General features: G+C 38.9%; 2 protein-coding genes across 11 annotated transcripts in view; both read right to left on the reverse strand.

Moving 5' to 3' along the window:
* LRMP (lymphoid restricted membrane protein) overlaps window positions 1-22,458 on the reverse strand; it is a 56,707-nt gene that overhangs the window by 21,937 nt on the left and 12,312 nt on the right. For 5 of the 10 annotated variants that reach the window (XM_032287170.1, XM_032287156.1, XM_032287154.1 and 2 more), the window contains 6 exons: window positions 20,424-20,571; window positions 17,539-17,620; window positions 7,170-7,216; window positions 6,998-7,062; window positions 6,749-6,844; window positions 3,642-3,709 (listed from right to left, as the gene is read on the reverse strand). In XM_032287170.1, the coding sequence (XP_032143061.1) occupies window positions 3,642-3,709; window positions 6,749-6,844; window positions 6,998-7,062; window positions 7,170-7,216; window positions 17,539-17,562 (300 nt within the window). In that variant the 5' untranslated portion in view covers window positions 17,563-17,620; window positions 20,424-20,571. Of the gene's footprint in view, window positions 1-3,641; window positions 3,710-6,748; window positions 6,845-6,997; window positions 7,063-7,169; window positions 7,217-17,538; window positions 17,621-20,423; window positions 20,572-22,458 lie in introns of those variants that run through there. The other 5 variants (XM_032287179.1, XM_032287157.1, XM_032287201.1 and 2 more) reach the window with 2 other exon arrangements.
* LOC116557713 (lymphoid-restricted membrane protein) overlaps window positions 1-22,458 on the reverse strand; it is an 89,018-nt gene that overhangs the window by 889 nt on the left and 65,671 nt on the right. Inside the window, exons 20-25 of the mRNA XM_032287279.1 lie at window positions 20,424-20,571; window positions 17,539-17,620; window positions 7,170-7,216; window positions 6,998-7,062; window positions 6,749-6,844; window positions 3,642-3,709 (exon numbers count right to left, since the gene is read on the reverse strand). The gene's annotated coding sequence lies outside the window, so the exon portion shown is untranslated. The remainder of the gene's footprint in view (window positions 1-3,641; window positions 3,710-6,748; window positions 6,845-6,997; window positions 7,063-7,169; window positions 7,217-17,538; window positions 17,621-20,423; window positions 20,572-22,458) is intronic.

A 22,458-nucleotide genomic window follows, 5' to 3' on the forward strand; every position in this document is an offset into this window, starting at 1 on the left:
AAAAAAAAAAAAAAAAAAAAAAAAAAAAAAAAAAAAAAAAAAGGAAGGAAGGAGAGTGGCACCATGACACCATGACTTGAGTAGCATTGTCTGCAGACAAGGAACGTACCGCAGACTGATGAAGAGGTAGGACTGGATGGCTAAAGAGGTGATATGTAGGTGATACAAGACTATCACATGTGGCTTTCTAGATAGGTTTTTGGAGAAATTGTGACAAAGATGGCTGCTAAGACAGTGTTATGTTAGGCTTTTAGTGCATATAGACGTGTTTTAAGGTCACATAAGGAGTTGTGTGTGGCTGCGATTTCCAGTTCTTCCTCTCCCATTCATGATCAATCACCTACTCCACTCTTTTATGCAACACTACAAGGAAAGTGTTCTCACCAGCTATCTGAACTCCTATTGCCAAATCCCGTGGATAATTTTTAGTCTTGCTCTTACTTGACCTTACTATAGCATCTAAAATGATCTATACATCCCTTCTTGAAGAGTTTTTCCCCTCGATTTCCTTCTTATGAAGCCTCAGCCCCTCATCACTGCAACAGCCCCTCCTCAGCCTCCTCTGCCTTCGCTAGTAGCTATTGTTAGCCAGGATTCCATTATCTTCAATGCTCCCTTCCTTCCTGCCACAGTCCCTGGGAAATCTCATCCACACACTTGGGTTTTTGCTGGTAACCCACAAATATGTGTCTGCTTTCAAAAGCTGCACAGGTGAGTTTATGAATATGAGTGTGTAGCCACATATAAAATCTGCTTACAGACTATTGATGTGTCAGATCAGTCTGAAATTTGACTTGTCTGAAATTGATCTTATTTTACCCCACAAATTCTACTCTTCCTCCTCCTTCTCTACTGTCATGTTATTCTATTCATTCTGTAGGTTGAGCCATCAGTCTGGGTATCTACCTTTTCCCAAACCCCTGACATGACATCATCCTCTGTGAATTCTACCTCTTAATAGTTCTCAAATGTATCTCCTCTTCTGCACCTTCACTAAATTCATACCACCTTCATCTCATCTAAATTATTGCCATAGTATTCTAACCAGTCCCACCATCTCCAATGGCAAATCGATCCATTATTTTAAAAAGTGTCTTTATGTCTGTATTTTTTTGAGATGAGAAAGAATTTTCTCAGAAGAGTCTACTATGAAACACTAAAGGACTTGAATTTTCCTCTGTTCATTTTTTCCTAGGGACAACCATTTTCAGCATATGTACTAGCCAACACTATATCCTACTCCTACCTATACAGCTGGCCCTCTGGATGTGTGGGTTGCATCTATGGATTTTTAAAAAATTGTAGTTAGGTCAACAATGATTGTATCTATACTGAACACACAGATTTCTTGTCATTATAACTATTAACATAGCATTTACACTGTATTAGATATCATAAGTAATCTAGATATGATGTAAAGTATATAAGAGGATGTGTTAGTAATACAAGATGGGGGCAGGGAAGTGCTAGACAGAGAAAGGCAGGGTCCCTGGTGAGAGTTCCACCCTCAGGCCTGTGCCCACAGACCTAAATGAGAACAAGCACTCCTGTTTTTGTGCCTTAATGTTGCATTTTCGAAGACCACTCTGGCTCACCACACCCCTCATCCTGTGACAACATAAACCTGAGACCTTAGCGGGCACACAACACCAGCAGACCAGGAGACTGGCAGACTGGCAATGTTGGAATGACATGGCAGATAAAAAGAGACTAGGAGGGATGTCTGGACATGAAGGGGAGTTCAGCCTGGGACAGTCAGGGAAGAGTCTGGCCTCTGGGCAGCCCGACTCCAGGGGAATAGCACCTTCCCACTCCATCCCCCTTTCCAGCTCCCCATCCATCTCACTGAGAGCCACCTCCACTACTCAATAAGCCTTGCCCTCATCCTTCCAGCTGGTGTGTGATCAAATTCTTTTGGGACACTCGGCAAGAGGTCAGGATGCAGAAAGCTGTCACATTGGCTGTCTGTCCTTGTGATAAGGCTGAGGGTCCATTGAGCTAATTAACACACAAATTATCTGCAAATGACAAATCTGAAAGAGCTTTGTAACACACACCCACTTGGACTTTGGAAATCACACTCACCCCTAGATGCTAGCTGGGGGCCAGAGCCCAAAAGCCCTCACCCTGGCCTCTATACCTGCCGGTCTGCATGTTCCTAGGGGTTTGAGCTGTGGGGTGACCAGGCAGGCGAGCCACACCACTTTTGCACATCCTGCAAGGAGAATCAGGAAACTCTCCTGTTTCATTAGGTTATATGCAAATACTATGTGATTTTATATAGGAGACTTGAGCATTCTCTGATTTTGCTATCTGAGGCAGTCTTGGAATCAATCCCCTGTGGATTAGGAAGGACACAAATGACATTATGTCATTGTTCCAAATCACATATCCAATCATTTAACTAGCTTCAGAATGAAATGCTGAAAAATTCTCATCTGCTTTCCTGCTCCAAGTCTGTGCCATGGCCTCCTCTTAACTTGAGTTATCTTGTATGGGTCTCTGTTTTAACGATGCTTGTATGTTGAGAAGAAATTAACAATACACACACACACACACACACACACACACACACACACACACACACACCCCTCCACACATACAGAGAGACCAAGATATAAACAAGACCCTTGAAGAATCATGGAATTGGATCTGTAGCTACTCATAAATGATTATTAATTCATAGAAGTGGAAAGAAGTCTTCTTTCTTTTTTTTTTTTTTTTTTTTTTTTCTTTTTGAGACAGGGTTTTGCTCTGTTGCTCAGGCTGGAGTACAGTGGTGCAATCATGGCTCACTGCAGCCTAAACCTACTGGGCTCAAGTGATCCATCTGCCTTGGCCTCCCATATAGCTGGGACAACAGTCATGTACCACCATACCCGGCAGATTTGTTTTTATATTTTGTAGAAACAGGGTCTGCCTATGTTACCCAGGCTGGTCTTAAACTCTTAGGCTCAAGCAATCCTTCTGCCTCAGTCTCCCAAAGTGCTGGGATTACAGGCATGAGCCATCACTCTGGCCTTAATGAGATTTTTCTTTAAGGAAAGAATTTAATTCTTTTCTCTAATAATTTCCAGCTATACTTATGTTTTATAGAGCTTTACCATGCAACTGTAGAACATTCAATGCCACTCATATGGTACCTCCTCCGTGACATGTTTTCTGGCCTGCAATCTCAAGCATTTTTCCTTTCAAATCACGAAACACACTCTAATTATTAATTATCTGTTTCTTCACCTGATTAGAACATATCATTAGGATAGATATCACTGTTTTATTCAACTTCATTTATTAATGCATTCATTCATTTAAGCAGTCCTCTACAGACAAATAGTTAGCTTGTTTCCAATTGACTTTTGATGAATAAATGAGTGAATGAATGAATGAATGAATGAATGAGTGATAAATCAAATTGGAGCTTGGAGGTCCTAGCTCTGACTCTGTTGTATGACCTTGGACAAGTCACAAAAACACTTTGGCCTCAACTACTTCACCTATAAAATATTAAATTATATGAATTTCATAATATTTTGAAAGGATAAATGAGAGAATACTTTTAAGAGTATTTTGTAAACTTAAAGGGATAGTTCTACCATTGTAAGATATCACCACCTTTGTTGTGAACATGCGTATTTCCTTACCAGATTTAATACAGTTTTATCCTTACTCGTAGAGTCTTGGAATGCAGTAATATGAGCTGGACTTGTGCCTATGAGAAACAGGAAACACACAAAACAGTTGGGGGGAGCAGGAACAAGTAAAAGAGGAGAAAATAGTGAGGGTGGCAATATGGGCTGACCGGTAACTGACAAAGGTCTTAACATATGAGACAAATTATGAACTACAAAAAATGTATATGTGCCTATTGACTCAGAATTGGGATGGAGCAGCTACGGCCAGAGAAGACGTCTTAAAAGAAATCAACGTCTGTATAAATGGCTTTCAAAGAGTAGGATTTTTTTAAAAATCCTTTTTAAGGCTGATGCTGTGTTTTTTAATGGAACACATTACTGGCATAATAAAAAATGGATGGCAGAAAGATGAACAATTAGTAACTTAGTAGCTTTTTAAATAGCTTTACAAGTCTTCTTTCAAAATTATATATGTAAGGCTGATAATAAAAAGTAGGACATCCTTCTAAAACATGGTACCTTTCTAAATAAAATGTCATGAAACTAAGAAGAAAAGATGCACTTTTAACTTGTGCCATTCCTTTTGGTAATTTTTGTTTATTTTTATATACTTTATTTGTACTGATATGTACCGGATAATTATTCTCCTGTTTATTCAATCCATTGTCCTACATTTAGTTCACTGTAGGCACAAAGGTCAGCAGATACAAATATGTTTTAGTATTTAAAGCGTGTATTATATTTGTAAAATTTATGTGGAAATAAGAATAAAATGGTAAGCAGTTTCTTCACAGCTATACAATTTTTTTCCCTATGAAAATTTTATTTTAGTTCTTTTTTTTTTTTTCAGAGGGTCTCACTCTGCTACCCAGGCTGGAGTGCAATGACTCGATCTCAGCTCACTGCGACCTCTGCTTCCCAGGCTCAAGCGATCCTACCACCTCAGCCTCCCAAGTAGCTGGGACTGCAGCCATGCACCACCACGCCCAGCTAATTTTTGTATTTTTTGCAGAGACGGGGTTTCACCATGTTGCCCAGGCTGGTCTTGAACTCCTGAGTTCAAGAAGTCCTGCTGCCTCAGCCTCCCAAAGTTCTGAGATTATAGGCATGAGCCACGTGACCAGCCTTTATTTTAATTTTTAAAAAAATTTAGGGCAAATACTAGATTCATACAGTTCATAAATCAAAGAGTGTAAAAATATTTTACAGTGAAAAATTTTCCTCCCATCCATGACTTCCAGAAATCCAGTTTATGTCCCTAGACACAATGTTATTAATTTTTGTCTAGTTTTCCAGGGGTATTTTATGCATACATAAAAACTTTTTCTTTGAGACCAGCCTAGGAAACACAGTGAGACCCCATCTTCACATTTTTTTTAATTAGTCGAACGTGATGGCTTGCACCTGTAATCCCAACTACTGAGGAAACTGGGACAGGATAAGGGCTTGAGCCCAGGACTTCGAGGCTGCAGTGAGCTATGATTGTAACACTGCACTCCAGCCTGGGCAACAGAGTAAGGCCATCCCCACCTACGCCAAAACCCAACTTTTTCTATCCTTTTTTAACAAAATTTTGTACACTATACATAACATTCTGTACTTTTTTCCCCAAGAAACAGTAGTCCTTTTATATTATTGTAAGAAAAAAGTCTCCTTATTCATTTTTATGGTGCAAATTAGTATTCGATTACACGGATATGCCAAAATATAATCTTCTATTGGTAAAAATTCTAATTTGTTTCTAACAGTTTGTCATTATAGACAATGCTGCAATATATAAGCTTTTGCATATGTCATTTGGGTTGTGTGTACATGTTATCTATAGGATAAATTCCTAGAAAATGAATAGTTGTATCAGTGGATATATACTCCTAACATTTTGATAGCTACTGGAACATTTTTCTTCATATTACAGTACTCCCCAACCAAGGTTTCACTTGCTGCAGTTTCAGTTACCTACTGTCAACCATGGTCTGAAAATATTACCTACAATAATATATTGTGTGTGTGTGTGTGAGAGAGAGAGAGAGAGAGAGACCACATTCACCTAACTTTTATTACAATATATTGTCAAAATTGTTCTATTACTAGTTATTGTTGTTAATATCGAATTAACAAATTAAACTTATCGTAGGTATGTCTATATAGGCAAAAACATACTGTATATAGGGTTTGGCACTATCATTAGTTTTGGGAAGCCACTGGGGGGTCTTGGAATGTAGCCCCAATGAATAAAATGGGACTGCTATAATTACAAAAAGTTACATTTCCTACGGCACTTTTCTTTTGCCCGTACAACTTTACCAACAGAGTGTAATCAAATTTGTGCATCTTTGTCTATACAATAGGTGAAAAATGGAACCTTGCTGTATCTTCACTTAAAAGATTTACTTATTCAATGTGAGGTGGAATATAAAGACATTCTGTAATTAACCCATGAAATGGATTCCATTTTGCAATTTTGTGACTATTCTAGTTTAGCACCTACATCTCAAACTTAAATGTCGACTTTAAACAATACGATGAATTTTCCTCGATTGATTTTTTTTTTTTTTTTTTTTTTTTTAGTGGGAATTAGAGCCTATTCCTCCCATTAATGTCCACTAAAGTGGTGTCTCACTGAGAATGGTCAGGAATAACTATTTTGTTTTCAGAGTCAAGTAGCAGAAAAGGACCTAACAAACCACCTGGTTAGTTCTTTTGCCTCGGGGTGGACCATGGCTAATTGCTCCATCCTTCTAACCTGATAAATTTGAACTAGGATTCCAAAAATTTCCTAAGCAGGTGATGTTTCTTCTGTGCCACAGTTGAAAACCAGTAAATTCTAGTCAATCTTTGCCATAGGAAATATTTGTCCTGTTACAATATATCATAATTTTTGTTCTGCCTACAAAATTGAAAAAAAAATGGTACCATCCTTATATGTGAAGCCCATGGTTAGTTACCACTTAGACTTCTTTTCTGCAGACTACATGTTCAAAATTATTTTATAAGAATTATTTTACAAAAAATTAAAATTAATATTATTGAGTTAGTGTGGATAGCTGCTTCACTAGCTTGCAGACTTGGTTAGTGTTTTACAATGAAAATGATGCTTACACCTGTCAACATTTTACCTTGGGCCCCTATCATCGGAGAAGCTGATCTTGTATCCTCCTCTTTCTTACTGTCGAGGTCACAAGTAGCCATATTCAGAATTTCTAATCCAGGATCTGTCAACAGGAAGAAACAAATGGTGTGAATACTATGCAAAAAGAGTATTTGCCTACGTTCTCATTTGCACACACCCCAGCAGGCCACAGGACATCAGGCTGAAAGCTGTAATACTAACATTCTATTGTAATATTACTTCCAAATCCACTTACCACTTGAAGTTATAGTACTGTCTGTCGATGAAGTGTGTCTGGGTAATGGTAGTGAGGAATGTTCCCTGCCAAAAAGATAGCAAAAATATTTTGGAGTGTCAGGTCCAAATAATTCTCTTAAAACCAATGAAATATGCATACAAAGTCACACACACAACACAAACAAGCAAACCTGGACTGCAGCAGGCTCTCAGAACACACGCGTTCAACACCATTCTCCTTAAAGAAAAAGAAAGGAGACGTAAGTTCAACGATTTGACATTTTCCATTCCAAAGAAGTTGTTTTAAGCAAACATTTTCATGCAATTCTAAATGAACCCATATTTACTCTGCTCTTTTGGGAATGATATGGGAATGGGACGGTATAAGGCAGATGGATATACACACTTCCTCAAAGCTGTATTTACCCAAAAATCCAATAGTAAGTATATTTACAAGTCTGATATTTAAAGAAAACCTGATAAAAATTTTGGGCAAAACAAATTCTAAACTCAAAGGGCAGATAGGGCTTATTTCGTAAATTTAAGTTTTCTTTAAACAGAAAGTTTTACATAGGCATAAAACATTTCTAATTTCTATGTGTGCGAATATTACTCAACCTAAAGTTTTTGACCTGGTGATTTTAAAACTGCTCTCAGTTTTCTAGTTAGAAAGATCATGCATTTCAAACTTAATCAGTTTCTTAAAGATCTGAAGGATTACATCTAAGTCAGCACCTATTACTTGATGCCCAAAAAGAGCTTATCAAAATTATAGTCGCAGCCTGCCAGGGCAAGTGTTTGAAAGTTTCACATGAACCTCTTAATTTCTACAAGGAATTCCTATTTTTGGGGTAACTTTAGGGCATTAAGGTTGTATAACTTTCTTTTTCAAAAAATACTGTGAGAACATAGTTTCCTTTCTAATAACAGGCTTTTCTAGTATATTATTTTAATTATTTGATTTAGTCCAGAAAATAAATTGAAATTCAATAAATTAAAACTGAAATCATTCAGACATATCGAAAGCCTGCACAAGGTAAAAAGAAGTCATTTAGGTATTCCATAATCAAGCAGAACTTATTAACTGTCACAACCAACAATCAGTACCCCTGGGGGAATACTGTATATCACACATGGTATTTAGAATCAATCCAAGAAAGTATCTCCTACAGTCACAGACAAGTACAGGTTTACTAAGGGTTTGCTGAATTTGTATTTATTCAGTACAATGATAGCAACTTATATAGGTTTAGCACATTAAAATTTACAAGACCCCTTTAATGTATCATCTCATTTAATTCTCCCAACAACATTAGTGGTAGGTTTTAGCAAGAAAAGATTTACTTATTGCAGGTAATGAAGTGAAGGCGAGTAAATAAAGTAATTTCCCGAGACCAGTCAGAATGGTGGAGCCAGCTTTCAAACACATATCGAACTAAATACTGTGTCCTCTCCACTGTAAACAAAACCAACTTGGGCATACCCTAACCCAGGCTATTGGAGAGGAAAAGACTTTCAATGATTTTACTATAAACTTATAAGATGTTCACCTCACATGTTTAGAAAAATCCACAATAAACTTGCAAAGCAAGAATTTATACCTAATACTCCTGTATCAATGATGTTAGTCAACCTTTTTTATTTCATTTTGTCTCTGCCTTAAATGACTTTGGGTCAGATCATACATGACTGACACTCCTCATGACATCAGTTTAATTTAATTCAACAGACTTTCATCCAAATCCCACTTTGTGCTAGGAACAGTGACAAGGGCTAAAGATTATATACAAAACCACAGCTCTTATCCTGCAGAAGCATGTAGGCCAGGCAGGGAGAGAAATATATAATACAAACACTACTCTATAACTTACAAGCAGCATGCCACAGAGGAAAGTAACATGCACAGAGCAGAATTAACAGAGTGGGGATATCTGAATTAATTTTTTTTTTTTTTATGAGACAGATTCTTGCTCTGTCGCCAGGCTGGAGTGCAGTGGCGCAATCTTGGCTCACTGCAACCTCTGCCTCCTGGGTTCAAGCAATTCCCCTGCCTCAGCCTCCCAAGTAGCTGGGACTACAGGCACACACCACGATGCCCAGCTAATGTTTCAGTAGAGACAGGGTTTTACCATGTTGTCCAGGATGGTCTCGATATCCTGCCCTCCTGATTCGCCTGCCTCAGCCTCCCAAAGTGTCGGGATTACAGGCGTGAGCCACCACGCCCGGCCTGAATTAAATTTTAAAGAGAAATTGTACCTTAAATTGTAATTGTCCTATTTTTAAAATATTTAAATAAATTATATTAGTAATTTTTATATGTTTATTTAACTATACTGTTATGTGTGTAATGAGCCAGGCATGGTGGCACATGCCTGTAATCTCAACACTGTGGGAGGCTGAGGTGGAAGGACTGTTTGAGGCCAGGAGTTTGAGAACAACCTGATCAACGCAGCAAGAGCCCATCTCTACCAAAAAAAATAGCAGGGTACAGTGGCACTCACCTGTGATCCCAGTCACTTGGGAGGGTGAGACGGGAGGATTGCTTGAGCCCAGGTGCTTGAGGTTGCAGTGAGCTGTTATCTTACCACTGCACCCCAGCCTGGGTGACAGAGCAAGATCTTGCTTTACAAAAAATAAAAAGAAAGAAAGAAAAAAGAAAGGAAGCTATAAAAATTGGAGAAAACTAAATATCCTTCAGTTTTATTGAGTGTAACATTTCATAAAAATAAGAATTGATTTCTTAATAAAATCTAATATTCTAACACATATAAAAACATTGTTACTATGTGTGGCATAAAATAACATTTATTATTACACGATAACGAAAAAACACTGTTGTCAGAAAAGCCTTCATTTTGTATCTGTCAAGATCATGGAATTCGTATTTAAGAAATATGAAATAAGAACTGCATTCTCATTTTCTATTCCATTATACCAGTTGCCAATTTGGGGAAAAGAGAGCACATCATTTCTGCAAACCTTTTCAAAAAAAAGTCTAATTATGAGTAAAGTCAAAGTAATAAATACAGTAAAAATATGGTTTGCCTCCATTATGTTACATATCAGCTACATTTGCTCTAATGCTCTGTGTTATGCTTTCTTTTGCCCTATGCCTTAGATGTGAAACACTGTAGTTAGAAGTTTTTCAATAAATATAACATTTATTGATTACACAACTAATTATGTGATTTTGGAGAAATTGCCTATGTTTAGTAGCCATATATTACTACGTTCTTCTGAAACAGTAGCAAGGTAAGCAACTGGATATTCTTCTCAAATCACTCATCTTTATAAAACTCAGTGATCAGAAAACAACCCACTATACAACACATCCCAATCCTGAGTTTTCCTAAGTTTGGTCTAATGACATTTTTTTTTCTTCTTCTTACGCGAAAAACAAAAGTAAAGATTTTTTTTTTAAAATCTGGTTTCAAATTTAGGATGACAGTTCATGAAAACTGAAGATGAAGCCTTCAGAGGGTTGGGACAAAAACTTTCCATAATTGGGCTCTTTTCTTCCAGCTTCTAAAATCACCTCTATTTAAACTAGCACACACCAACTATGACGCCTAGACAGATGAGAAAGATAATCTACTAGATGTAATTTAAAACCAATGAAAATCAAGAATAAGAAAGTTCAGATGAGAGATTTACTTACATGTAGAAGATTGGCTCAAGTCAATGAATCTAACACATGCCGACAGCAGAGAGCAGGGAGAATGCTCTTTCTGTCTAAGCCATTCAAATATTAACCTGCATAACATTTACATGAAAAATCCATGGTCCAGCCCATTTGCTTTTGACAGCAAGAGTCTAATGTAGGGTGGGGTAGCAAAGGTACTCATGGAAAAAATGAAACAGATTCTCCCATGGGCTGGGTCAGCAAACACAGGAGACACACACACACACACACACGGCAATATTATTTCAATATTTAGATAGAACAACAATAAAAAATAACTTTTACGATTAATTAACCTAATCACCCAGGATTACTTTATTTTTGCTCTTTTATATGAAATACTACACTACAGATTTTGTGATCAGAAACCTTCTACTAATAAACATTTATGATTCCAAAGTAATGTTCACTATTTGATCCATTTTAGGCAACTGATGATAGTTAAATAAATTAATGTGATTTTCTGATAACAAAAAAGTAACAAAAAGAGTCTATATACACTTACTTCTGATTTGACTCAGTGTCTGTTTAAATGTTCCAAAAAGAGGAAGAATGCTAAGTTGAATTTTAAACAATTAGAACTACTGGAACCTAAACAAAGCTAAATTTGCTTATAGTTTTTTTTTTTTTTAGTTCTAACTAAAGTAATACCACACCCTCAGATCTACAGGACACACCCACCACTTTCAGGTTCATTTATAATACAGTTACCAGTCAACTTCTACATGTTCCAATTTTGCAACAGGCAGTGTTATTTATTCTCCAAGGTTATTAATGCTGCACCCACACATAACTTGAAAGAACAGGATAGACCATGGCCATAACATCTGAGATATTTTTAAATTGATCCTGTTCTTGGCCTTAATAAATCACCTCCTCCCAGTGATAGTGTATCTTAGACAAAAACATGTAATAACATGAAGGATAACTCAAAGAGAGGCAAGACACTTAATATTTGGTATATGTAATATTTTTTTAACAGCCAAAAGAAAAACAGAGAGGGCCGGGCGCGGTGGCTCACGCCTGTAATCCCAGCACTTTGGGAGGCCGAGGCGGGTGGATCACGAGGTCAAGAGATCGAGACCATCCTGGTCAACATGGTGAAACCCCGTTGAAACCCCGTCTCTACTACAAATACAAAAATTCAGCTGGGCATGGTGGCGCGTGCCTGTAATCCCAGCTACTCAGGAGGCTGAGGCAGGAGAATTGCCTGAACCCAGGAGGCGGAGTTTGCGGTGAGCCGAGATCACGCCATTGCACTCCAGCCTGCGGAACAAGAGCGAAACTCCGTCTCAAAAAAAAAAAAAAAAAAAAAAAAAAAAAAAAAAAAAAAAAAAAAGGAAAATCAGAGAAACTCATCTCCAGATCACTGGCCTGTTTCAAGATACCCTCTGCCTTCACGCTGCTGCTAATTCTGATTCTGGGTGATATGAGCAGCTAGTTTTCTTTTTGAGTGTTTACTATGATCCAGGTGTTTTGCACACATTACAGAGTATCTTGGTGGGGTCAGAGCTGAGACTGAAGTACAGTAGAAGGAAGAATCAATTTTGTTGTCATAGAACAGTGTGGACAACAAACCAAAAGAACTGCAGAGATGTGAGTGGTGAAACCAACTTCTTTGCCCCACACGTTCTTGAGAAGTTAAAAGTCTGCTTGGAAGCCACTAGTCACTGAGGCCTGAAGAACACAGGGATATATTCAGTATGCACCTCTGGAGATTACTGGAAATGTCGGGAAGCAACTCCTTGAAAAGAAAGGCCTTCTTAGTCGTCAGCAAGTGGGGAAACAAGGCACTGAGAGGCAGTGTCTTGCCTGTAAATATGACCGACCTACTTGGTGTCTTCCATGGACTGGTTAGGTCAGAATCAGTGATATAGATCTATGGAAATGTATACATGCAATATATTTGTGTGTGTTTATTTGAATCCTCAAAAGAACTATGATAATCAATATCTTTCTTTCACAGGGGACACAGCAAATTCAGACAGGTTAGGCCATGTGTCCGAATTCACGCACCTAAGTAATAAAGTCAGTCTTGAATCTAGGTGTGCTTCGTTCTACAGCCTATGCTATGTGGGTAAAGATTCTAGGCCATTACTAAGAAAAATTTCAGATAAATACAAAAGTAGACAGAATTAAGTATCTAATGAATCCTGGTATATCCATCACACAGATTCAACAATTACCAACCTATGGCCAATCTTGTTTCAAACTCTCCCCCTCTCAACCTACACCTGCCTTGTTTTGAAGCAAATGCCAGACATCATAACATTTTTGTCAATAAATACTTCACAGTGAATCTCCAAAAGATAAGGACTGAAAATAATTTGTTTCCTTCTTTCCTAACTACACCCAAATATCCCAAATAAACTAATTTATTGGGTCAATAAAGAAGTTCTTTTTTCCTCAAGAATGTCCCAAACAGGGCTCCAAATTATTTTACTATGAGATGGTTTTTTTTTGAGACATTTAATCTTGTTAGCATTCCCTGCTCTCTCAAAAACTTGCTTATGAATAATGATGTTCACTTTTATCTTGCATTGTGCCTTCCGGAAAGATATTAGAAGATAGCTCTCTCTGTGATTATGGGGAAGGAACAGAAAGTAAATCTCAAGTTCTTAGGAGCACCAGTCTAAAGAAGTGAGTCAGAAAGCAGTAGTTGAGTGCTCACTCTCAGTGTTTCAAACAGACCTTGTAGTGAGTACAACCTAAATAAATAGGCATTCAACAAATATTAATGGCAGCTACCGTATGCAATCCTATGCAGGGTGATACACGTGCATGGCCAAATAAGGGCACTGTCCAGCCATTTTATCACCTAATACACAAATAAATATAAGAAAATAAGTAACTACAATGCAAACCAGCATACAGGTGACAAGAAATGGGGGATGCAGAGAGTTACGAGGGTCTCAAAGACAGGAATCTGCTTAGTTTTTTTCTAAGTGGGATTGTTGAGAAACAAGGAAACAGGCCTGAAAACATGACTTTTCCAGAGTCACACAGAGGCCAACCCACAGAAAAACCTCATCTCCCCACTCTTAATTCATTATGATTTCCACCTCAGGAAGGACTAGATATGCTTGGATGTCAACATTTTATGCTACCACAAAAAAGTTTTTATAGGATTTTGAAATGGACCTTGACAGCTGAATAGAATTTTGACAAATGGAAAAGTGTATATTGTTCTGGGCAAAGAAAACAGCACAAACAGGTTTGTGTGATATATTCTGACAATACGAGCCACCTGATTTGGCTGAGGAACAGCATAACCATACGCAATGATGGGAAAATAAAGGTTAAAAAGATAGATTGCAACCAGTTTAGAGAGAGACTCAAATACCAGGGGAAGCTGTAATGAGGCTGTAGAGATTGACAGAATCCATCATTTAGAGCTGAGGAACTAAGAAAACACCATCATTTGGGGGGTCCATTGGGATTTATATCTTATATTTACTCTAATTCCCTGTACTTTTTGCCAATGAGAATGCTTAGAAAAGCGTTTTCTAAGGAGAGCTTTCTATTTTCTTAAGAGATGATGTGAGTATAAAATGATGGGAGGAGGGGAGTTTCTCAAAAGACAAGGGGCAGAGGCAGAGAGTACAGTTACCAGGCTGTCGAAATGCTCCAGTGGAGCAGAAACCGGGAATGGGAAGGTTGAGAATTGGTGGTTTCAGTCACAAGGTACAGCCAACAGACTAATTCCAGGGCTGTTGCAAACTACAGAAGAAACAGCACAGAATACAGCAAGAAAACCTTCAGGAAACCTACAGGAGCATGTGATTGGAGCCTCAATTATGATGTTAGCTCCTATTTTTTTTTTTTTTTTGAGATGGAATTTTGCTTTTGTCACCCAGGCTGGAGTGCAATGGCACAATCTCTGCTCACTGCAACCTCCACCTCCTGGGTTCAAGCGATTCTCCTGCCTCAGCCTCTCGAGGAGCTGGGATTACTGGTGCCTGCCACCATGCCTGGCTAATTTTTGTATTTTTAGTAGAGACAGGGTTTCGCTATATTGGCCAGGGTGGTCTCAAACTCCTGACCTCAGGTGATCCACCCACCTCAGCCTCCCAAAGTGCTGGGATACAGGCGTGAGCTACAGCGCCGGGCCCAGCTCTTATTTCTTACTGAGTCTCAAGACCACAGGCAAAACCACTCAGTCACATATCCTACTCAATTTGGAGGTCCTTTTACATATAAAAGGCAGTACATTTCTTAGCCAAAAAACCACGTTCAAGGTAACACTAAATGATTATGATTAAAATGTCTAAATTAAGTGTAATAAGAGTGGTCATGAAAAAGGCATCCTTTGAAGCTAGACAAATCTGAATTTTAATCTCAGGTTTGCTATTACTAATTGAGTGATTATGGGCAAGTTATTTAGCTCCCTCAAATTCAGTTGCCTCCTTTGTAAAAAGCAGAGAATTGTGGAGAAGGTTAATCACATGGCATGTGGAAACGGTTTTGTACAAAGTTCCTGGCACACAACTGATATTTGTTTCTTCCTTCTTAGTAAAATCAGTGCCAGATAAACGGGAAATTACTAATAACCAAACATCCTGTAAGCTTCCAAGTTCAACTTCCTTTACTAAAACTTTATAAAAACTGCTAGGTAAGAGCAAAATATATTAAAAATTTTTTTTGAATTTATATTTATTTTTATAGATGAAATCTTGCTCTGTCACCCAGGCTGGAGTATAGTGGCACAATCTCAGCTCACTGCAACCTCCACTTCCTGGGCTCAGGCAATTCTCCTGTCTCAGCCTCCCAAGTAGCTGGGATTATAGGTGCCTACCACCACACCCAGTTAATTTTTGTATATTTAGTAGAGAAGGGGTTTCACCATGTTGTCCAGGCTGGTCTTGAACTGTTGAACTCAAGGATCCACCTGCCTTGGCCTCTAGGTAAGAGCAAAATAGATTTATTTCCTTTTTCTTTCTTTTCCTTAGCTACTCAACCAGACATGTATTTATGAACAACAACAACAACAAAACTGCCATACACACACTTAACAAGAAGAATAACAACAACTTGTACAATTCAACAGTAAAAAGAAATATAATCCCATCTTCAAAATGAGCTAAGGATCTGAGTAGACACACCTCCAAAGAAGTTATACAAATGGCCAATATACAGATGAAAAGATGTTCAACATTATTAATTATTAGAGAAATGCAAATCAAAAATACAATGAGGTGTCACTTTGCACCCACAAAGATGGCTTTAATAAAAAATAGGCAAGTATTTAGTGAGGATACAGAGAAACTGGAATACTCATACATTGCTGTTGGAAATGTAAAAGGATACAGCCACCCTGGAAGTCTGTTCTGCAGTTCCTCAACAACATTAAACATAGAGTTACCATCTGATGCAGTAGTTCTGCCACAGGAATACACTCAAAAGAATTAAAAACATATTTACACAAAAACCGATACATGAATGTTCTTAATAGTGTCACTCGCGGTAGCCGAAAAGTAGAAACAACTCAAATACCCATCTGCTGATGCATGGAGAAACAAAATGTGGTGTGTATCTACACAGTGGAATATTATTCAGCCATAAAAATGAAGTACTGACATCATGCTATGACATGGATGAACCTTGAGAACCTTATGCTAACTGAAAGAAGCCAGGCACAGGAGACCACATATTGTATGATTCCATTTATGTGAGATGTCCAGAATAGGCAAATCTATAGGACAGAAAGTGGATTAGTGGTTTTCTAGAGCTCGAGGTTTGAGAAAGGAGGAAATAGGGAGTGACTACCAATGGGTATGCAGTTTATTTCTGGGGTGATCAAAGTATTCTAAAATCGATTGTGGTGATGGTTGTACAACTCTGTGAATACACTGAAAGTCATTTAAGTGAATAAATTAGTGAATTGTCTGGTGGGTGAGTTATATCTCAATTAAAATATAAAGGAGTCCAGGTGTGGTGGCTCATGTCTGTAATCCCAGCACTTTGGGAGGCCAAGGCAGGTGGATCACGAGGTCAGGAGATTGAGACCATCCTGGCTAACACGGCGAAACTCCATCTCTACTAAATATATAAAAAATTAGCTGAGCACGGTAGTGTGCTACTGTAGTCCCAGTACTAGGGTGGCTGAGGCAGGAGAATCGCTTGAACCCGGAAGGCAGAGGTTGCAGTGAGCTGAGATTGCACCACTGTGCTCCAGCCTGGGTAAAAGAGCAAGACTTCATCTCAAAAAAAAAAAAAAAAAAAAAAGTAAAAGCAAGAAGAATGATGGACTGAAACAGAACTACCTGCTCCATTTGATTGAGAAGATCACCAGCCTCACGCTGCAGACTGAGAAAGGCATTCCAACCATATCTCAATGATGACCTAAGTGACCTTCTCACGTTATTTAGTGTTATTCTCTTCTTAGGCAGAAAAGTGGCATTAACACCTAAATTTGCCAATTAGTACATGACTAGTCATGGGCATGGCCCAGCTTTGTGGTCTTTTTGACAAAGGGTACCAGCTCCTCAAAGATTATCTAGACTTGGCCCCAATACTTGGAGAATCAACAGGATCTGAGGCTTTTTACAGTCATTAGTGAATTTAAGTCCCAAACCAGCCTGCCTCTCAAACAAAAATTGAGCCCACTTCATCAAAATCTCCTTTTGGTTATATGACCCACAGTATATACAAAACACAGGGTAGAAAGCCATCAAATTAAATAATTTTTAATTTCTTGACTTCAATCAAAGGTTGCTATTTCTTATACATCTGAATTTTGGGATAGCAGACTCAAACTTGGTATAAGAATATCCATAATACTTAAAAAATAAAAAAAGAAAGTGAAAAATAATACCAATAGAAGAAGAGCAGGATATGGTAATACTGAAAATGAAACTAAAATCCAGTCCAATACTCACTTCCATACTTGGCTCATCATTCATCCTGATGCAGCCCGAGAGATTTGTTCCTTGGTTGGGGCCACTTGTGGGGCCTGGGCACCTGGCAGTAGAAAGGAGAGTTAATTACTACAGGCGAAAAAACTGCAAATTTTAGCAGATACTAAACAATAACATAGTTCCCACTTCCCTACACCCAGTCCTGATTTCATCAAATTTCTAATTAAGTTCTTGGTTTAAGTAAGACATTATGAAAGAGAGTTCCCACCTCCATCAGAGAGAGGTTACAAATAACAGAGAATCCAGCCAAAAATGAAAATGAAACATTTGCAATTCAAAGCCATCCTTCCTCATCCTCAATACGGAAGGGAAATTTTATTGAGGTAGATTACGTCCTCACAAAATGCACTGACATTTCTGAATGTTTCCTAAGGGAGATGAGTCTGTATACTTAAAAAGGCAGGTGCAAATGAGCACCAAAGGAGGATGGGGGCAGGGACAGATATAGGTCCAAAGCCTTGTTAACCTTGAATGTGAAAGAAACAGAAATAGGATCAAAACCTGCTTAAGTTAACTTAGCAGGATGTCATTGATATTGTGTTCTATGCCCCCAGTTCCTGAGACAGAACTCCTAAAATCATTGTAGACAGAGGTGCTAGGGGAATCTTTATTCTAATATTTTTGTCTCTGACCATGGTTCCTGATACACAGTGCCTAAGACCTTTTTAATTTCCTGATAGGTGTGTTTGACGCAGAGCTCCTGAATCTCCTGAAATTTCCTAGGTAGTAGGAGCATCTTCTGTTCTAAAGAGGTATCTCTTGGTGGGCTTCTGGATAGCCTTAGGATGAGGGGCTGGTTGCCAGGGGAACTAATCTGTGGTTAGAGGACTGAAACTTTCAACTTCACCCTGCCAAACTCCTGGGAGGGGAGAGGGGCTGAGCCGATCACCAATTGCCAATGATTTAATTAATTGTGTCTAGTAAAGCCTCAATAAAAACCCTAAAGGACAACGCTTGGAAAGCTTCTGATTTGGTGAATCGAAACATAGCCATGTGCGGGGAGGATGACACACCCTTACTCCACAAAGACAGACCCTCCTGTGCTTGTGACATTTTCAAACCTTTCTGACATATCTCTTCATCTGGCTGTTCATTTGTATCTTTTAAAATAGACTTTGTCACCTGGCACAGTGGCTCATGCCTGTAATCTTAGCATGTTGGGAGGCTGAGATGGGAGGATCACTTAAGTCCAGGAGTTCAAGACCAGCCTGGGCAACATGGAAAAACCTTGTCTCTACGAAAAATTCAAGACTGGGTGCGGTGGCTCACACCTGTAACCCCAGCACTTTGGAGGCTACGGTGGGCCGATCACCTGAGGTCAGGAGTTCAAGATCAGCCTGTTAAACATGGCAAAACCTTGCCTGTATTAAAAATACAAAAATCAGCCTGGTGGGGTAGCATGTGCCTGTAATCCCAGCTACTTGGGAGGCTGAGACAGAAGAATCACTTGAACCCAGGAGGCGGAAGTTGCAGTGAGCCGAGATCAAACCACTGCGAATCTCGCCTGGGTACCTGAGTGAGACTCTGTCTCAAAACAAAACAAAAAAAAAAACAAAATTAGCTGGGTGTGGTGGTGGGCACCTGTGGCCTCAGCTACTCAAAAGGCTGAGGTGAGAGAATCACCTGAGCCCAGGAAGTCGAGGCTGTAGTGAGCCCAAATCACTATTGTACTCTAGTCTGGGTGACAGAGTGAGGTCTTGCCTCCAAAAAAATAAATAAAATAGACTTTGTAGTAAGTGGGTAAATGTAAGTGAAGTGTTTCCCTGATTTCTGTGAGCTACTGCAGTAACTTATTTGAACCCAAGAAGGGGGTCATAGGAACCCCCAATTCATAGAGAGTTGGTCAGAAGCACAGGTCACAGTCTGGGACTCGTAAGTGGCATCTAAAGTAGGGGCCAACCTTGTGAGACTGAGCCCTTAACCTGTGGAATCTGATGCTGTTTGTAGGCAGATAATGTTGGAATTGAACTGAATTACTGGACGCCCATTTCATGTCTTCTGGAGAAGTGATTGGTGTGTGGAAAATTGCTTGGAGTGTGGGAAAAAAAACCCCCATACATCTGGTATCGGAAGGGTGGCGTTGAGACTACAGCAGGAAAAAACACCCCATTGGTGAGTGTCTTTTTCCTTTAGATCGGAAGATTAGTCTATGTACTTAAAGAGGAAGAGGGTAGCGTGCAGGGAGAAGGAGTGGTTCCCAAAGATGTGTTAACCTTGAGTATGAAAGAAAGAGAATGATGATCAAAACCTACCCATATTAACTTAGCAGTCTATGGTGTATTCCTAAAAATTAGAAGCATCTTAGGTAGTCTAATTCGTCTTTTAAGCATAGAGTGGATATTGGGAAATTCAAGAAAAGCAAGAAAACTACATCAATAACTTTATCTCAAAATTGTAAATTTTCAGCTGGGTGTGCTGTAATTCCAGCACTCTGGGAGGCCAAGGAGGGTGGATCACTGGAGGCCAGGAGTTAGAGACCAGCCTGGCCAACATGGTGAAACCCCATCTCTACTAGAAATACAAAAATTAGCTGGTCATGATGGTATGCATCTGTAGTCCTAGCTACTTGGAAGGCTGAGGCATGAGAATTTCTTGAACTTGTGAGGCAAAGGTTGCAGTGAGCTGAGATTGCATCACTACACTCCAGTCTCAGCAAGAGAGCAAGATACCACATCAAAAAAAAAAAAAAAAAAAAAAAAAAGAAATTGTAAATTTTCAGGAAGTTAGAGAAGCTCCACAATAAAGATGTGATCTCAAGTTATAAAAATCCAACCAATTAAAAGGTAAGACAATGAGAAGAGCTCACCCATGAGGAGTAGAGTAAGTAAAATTTGCTCTCAACCTACTTGTGTTGTCTTGTCACATCCAAAGCACCATCCTTTACTTCCCCATATGTGGGCCTTTCACACAAAGCATGGATTTGGTTGGCTACACCTGAGAAGGGTGTTGATTCCAGGGTTGGAACTGCTGTAAAACTATCCAGAGATAAAGCATCTGCAGTAGAACGGAAAAAAAATCAAAATAGAGACCAATTTCTGGTTCAAACTATATTGAAGCATGGAGTCTTTCTCTCTTGAGAGACTGAACCAATCTGAAAAAGTAAGTCAACCCACTTCTATTAACATTTTAACATAAACTCCCTTGAAGCCTAGTCACAGGGGGTGAAAATGTCAAATGTCTAATTGTAACAAAGTGTTTGGGAATGATAGTAATATTAATACATATATAAAATATAAAATAATTTTAGTTCTAATAATATTAAAAATAATAATTTCAAAATTTTTTTAACTATAGGAGAGGCCAGAAAACCTCTGCCGATAAGCAACTAGAGGGATTAACAATCTATAGCCAGCAGGCAAAAATCCAGCCAGCTGCCTGATTTTGAAAAGTTTGACTGTGGCCAATTGTGGTGACTCATGCTTGTAATCCCAGCACTTTGGGAGGCCGAGGCAGGTGGATCCCTTGAGCTCAGGAGTTTCAGACCAGCCTGGGCAACATGGCAAGACCCCATCTCTATAAAAAATACAAAAATTAGCTGGATGTGGTGGCATGTGCCTATAGTCCCAGCTACTTGGGGGTATAAGGCAGGAGAATCACTTGAGTCTGAGAGGTTGAGGCTGCAGTGAGCTGTGTTTGCACCACAAAGTGACAAGGTGAGACCCTGTCTCAAAAAATTAAAAAGTCAAGTTTTATTGCAACACGGCCGCACCCATTTGTTCACACGCTGTCCATGGCTGTTTGTGTGATATAACAGGAAAGTTGAGTAGTTACAGCAGAAACTAACATATTTACTAACTGGCCTTTTACAGAACAATTTTGCAGCCTCCAGAAGAGAAAAGCATTAGACATCATAATTAGAGCCCATCAAAGAGTGGTAGGGGAAGTAGGCTGAGATCACAAATCATTCATTAGGGAAAACCATCTTGTTATGTGTGTTTCTGAGTATAGGAAGCAGCAGAGTTTAAAGGAAAAAACATAGGCTTTAAAGTCAATCAGAAATTTTTGGTTCAGATCCTGGCTCTGCCACATACCAGTTGCGTGAACCTCAGTAAGTAACTAAGCCACTCTGAGCCTCAGTTTGCTTATGTACAAAGTGACAGATGACCTTAGGCAAATTATTAACTCAATGTTCCTCTGTTTCCTTACCTCTTGAATGGTAATTATATTAACATCTACCTCATAGGGATGTAGTGAGGATTAAATGAGTTAATAGATATGTTAAGAGCATAGAACTGTGTCAGGCACATAGCAAGCACTCTTTCTTTCTTTCTTTTTTTTTTTTTTTTTGAGATGGAGTCTTGCTGCAACACCCAGGCTGGAATGTACAGTCATGGCTCACTGCAACCTCCAATTCCTGGGGCCAAGCGATTCTCCTGCCTCAGCTTCCCAAGTAGCTGGGACTGTAGGTACGTGCCACCATGCCGGGCTAATTTTTAGTAGAGACAGGTTTCATCATATTGGCCAGGCTGGTCTCGAACTCCTGGCCTCAAGTGATCTGCCCACCTCAGCTTCCCAAAGTGCTGGAATTACAGGTGTGAGATCCTGCACCCAGCCAGCGAGCACTCTTTAAGTACTCCCGCTCTTGGTGGTGGTTAATGAGTTATTGTGAGTAATCTCTAAAAGCACTAATCTATATTGCCTGACACAAAATAGATGCTCCATTAGTAATAGTAGGAGTTTTTTCTTCTCAAATTTAAATAATCCACAAATCACTCTACTTTTCTCTTCATTCCTTCTTAAATTTATTTTGATAATCATTTATTTTGTCATTTCAGAACTAGACATTAATTTTGGCTTTTAACTGCATCCATCTTGTGCTGAGAGATGTCACTACTTTGACCATTTCCTAGAATAAAGCTCTTTCTCTTGGCATTGAGTAAT

This window comes from Sapajus apella, unplaced genomic scaffold (genome assembly GCF_009761245.1).
Source record: "Sapajus apella isolate SASKATOON/1434 unplaced genomic scaffold, GSC_monkey_1.0 scaffold2, whole genome shotgun sequence".
Classification (NCBI taxonomy): Eukaryota; Metazoa; Chordata; class Mammalia; order Primates; family Cebidae; genus Sapajus; species Sapajus apella.